At 38.1% G+C, this 2,809-nt stretch overlaps 1 protein-coding gene across 1 annotated transcript; it reads right to left on the bottom strand.

The window, feature by feature from the left end:
• Nucleotides 1-204: 204 nt before the first annotated feature.
• Nucleotides 205-2,577, bottom strand: LOC112494241. The gene is made up of 3 exons (XM_025084277.1): nt 2,096-2,577; nt 1,884-2,011; nt 205-1,811 (listed from the first exon to the last, which is right to left on the bottom strand). The coding sequence occupies exons 1-3, from the start codon at nt 2,432-2,434 to the stop codon at nt 1,508-1,510; spliced, it is 771 nt and encodes a 256-aa protein (XP_024940045.1). The 5' UTR covers nt 2,435-2,577; the 3' UTR covers nt 205-1,507.
• Nucleotides 2,578-2,809: the final 232 nt, after the last annotated feature.

The following is a 2,809-nucleotide window of genomic DNA, read 5'->3' on the forward strand; positions in this document are numbered from 1 at the left end:
CGAGCCTTTATGGGCATCCGGCCTGGCAGCAACCTCGGCCAGGAGCGTAAATTCGTCGCGACCTTACGTCCCGCCTTACGACAAGGAACGACAAGTTACGATCCGCAAACACGCGAGCTCACGATATACCTCGTGTCCACCGCCAGCGCGAAATCTTCAGATTTCGATTTCACGCACGATCGTTAATACTATCCTACCTGCCTACCTGTCTGCCTACCTACCTGTCTGCTGCACCGACGACGTAGTCCCTGGCATAGCCTCTATCCACACTATACGCAATGTCCCCGCCGGTGATTTACCTTACACGCTTAAGCGTCTAATATCGCCGGGAACGGATTGACTTTAGCGAATCATCTTTTGTTCGTTTGCGAATTCGAATGTGACATTAAAACGCGAAGGGTCGCCAGTTCAAGCTCTGCGCTTTGCACGATACGATGTGAAAAAAAGGAGTTAATTTTATGAGGCGGTTATAATCTGACGGAATATGAGTTTCTGAATTATTGAAAAAGTGTACGGAAGCGGTGGAAATTAATAATAATACGAGTGTCGGTAATCGCATTTCTACAGCCGCTAAGAGAAGGTTAATTCGATGCAAATGTACAGCAAAAATAGTCATACGCTTCTCCATTGCTTTTAATGTCACTTGTGAGATACTCACATAGGACTACTTATTGCTTGGAATTGTTGTAACTGTTTCTCAAAAGTAATAGCTGCGCTTGCACTAGCCTCGAACTAACGATAAGGACTGCACCATTAAGAAAGAGATTTAAATATCGTATAGCACGCCACATTCGCATGATCACGATTGCTTCGGATTCAGTCCACTGGCTCCTGCTCGGGGTTCTTGAATTGCTCAAAAGCCGGATGTCTTTTCCGATACAAAAGATCATTCCGAGCAGAAAGGATGAAGTCTGCTCATTCTCGATTGCTACTACTCACAATCGTTCGAGTCTTTCTTCGATGCTGAATGGTCCACCAGAAGACTTTCAGTAGTCACACTGACTTTGAGTACTGGCAACTTACGATTTAATCAAGAAGTCTAGAAGGAAATAAATTCTTGATTTATAATGAACTTGTCTAATCATCTCTGCTCATCGTTCTCTCATTAGACGCAAACTTCGTTACGGAACATGGATACCTATACCTATTGCCCTCGATGCCCTTTATGCCTTTTATGTTTAATCAAACTTACTGCTGTATACATATTTACGACGCCAAGAGCCTAACATCGTTGTTGGTAACTAGACTAGTTTGCTGTGACATTTTTTCCAATCTTAATAGAATCTCAGGATACTACAGTATCGCATGCTATACGCGTGTCTAGAAAGTATTAGTTTTATCGAATTTTAACCAGTTTATCTCATATAAAGATTTTTGTAATTTTTGAATGACATCGATCTTCATTTTCAAAATAGATTAATGCTGCTCAATGAAATTCTTCAAAGTGCTGCTATTGGGTCTCTGTCGTAATCGTGTGTTACTTTTGCGTTAAACTTGTTGCGTGTAATCAAAGATTTGCCGGGTTTGGATGAGTTTTTTTGTCAAAAGTGAGACGGTCTGCTGTTAGTGATATTCCCGTAATTGCGTTTACAAACTTTTCCTTGGTTGTCTTCGCAGAATCCGAGTCATCTGCGGCATTGAATTCAATACCTCTTTTGCAATATATGCTATTCGAATCAGGGACTGAATTATTTTCAGTATTACTGCAAACAGCAGGTACATTTATCAATGTGCATTGATAATCCTCAGTCGACCCAATCTTCTTAAACGTCAAGATATCATGTTGCAATGTATAATACGTGTGGATAGATCTAAATATTATTGATCCATATTCAATTATCCGGTACTTTATTATTAACGGTCGCTTTTAAATCCTAACTTACCTTCCATAAGGCTTTATAGCAACTTGAAGTTGAACATGACCCGCTGAATTCTTGCCAGGATCCATCAAGTAAAACGGACCTTCCAGTTCCAATGGCTTAGGGCTTTTCCCAATTCCAGAATATAAAGACTAATAATAATATGCGAAATGGATTAAACACTGTTACTAATCAGTTGACACTTTTATGCTGATTTGTAATAAAACAATTCTCACTAATTCACATGCGCAGCCAGAAAACGGAATTATTGCTTCACATAATGGGAAAGAATCTCCGAGACGAAAAATTCCAATTTTTAATGGATTCTTTATTATAGACTTCATGAGGTCTTTCGGTTTGGCATTAAAATGATGCAACTGTCCACTGTTAAAAATAAATTCTTCGTATTCGGATATTATATCTGTAGATGATTTATGTGTGGAATTTATCTCCATGATAGGAAAGTTGAGGAAATTAATTTTTATAATAAAATTCTTCGTTTCTGCATCTTTCACCACGTCGGACTTTAAGGTTAACTTTGATGCAAACGTTTCAAATATGTATATTTGGGACATTTTTCGACGGTATATTTTTTTATGCCAAAAGTATATTTAAATTTAATTAATTTTATCAAAACTCAAAGGATTTTTATAAACTGTTTTACGACCTAATTTCTTCTATGGTCTACATTTTCAATTAGGTGAGTCGCAACGTGAAGTTAAACTATATCGTTTATCGATTGTGACATTAATATGTAATTGCACATATATTATACTCGACGTCATATTTGAAAAAAAGAACCGGTTAAAGTGTTAAGGATTCGAGAAGAGTAATACCTATGAAACGGATAATGATAAACAGGTTTATTAGCTTCGAAAAGTACGGTACGTCCATATTTCAAGGATATCAAGGCGCCATTACGAAACGTGGGTGGTGCGTAATGTCACTAT

Source organism: Cephus cinctus, unplaced genomic scaffold (genome assembly GCF_000341935.2).
Source record: "Cephus cinctus unplaced genomic scaffold, Ccin1 Ccin1_scaffold0007, whole genome shotgun sequence".
Taxonomy (NCBI): domain Eukaryota; kingdom Metazoa; phylum Arthropoda; class Insecta; order Hymenoptera; family Cephidae; genus Cephus; species Cephus cinctus.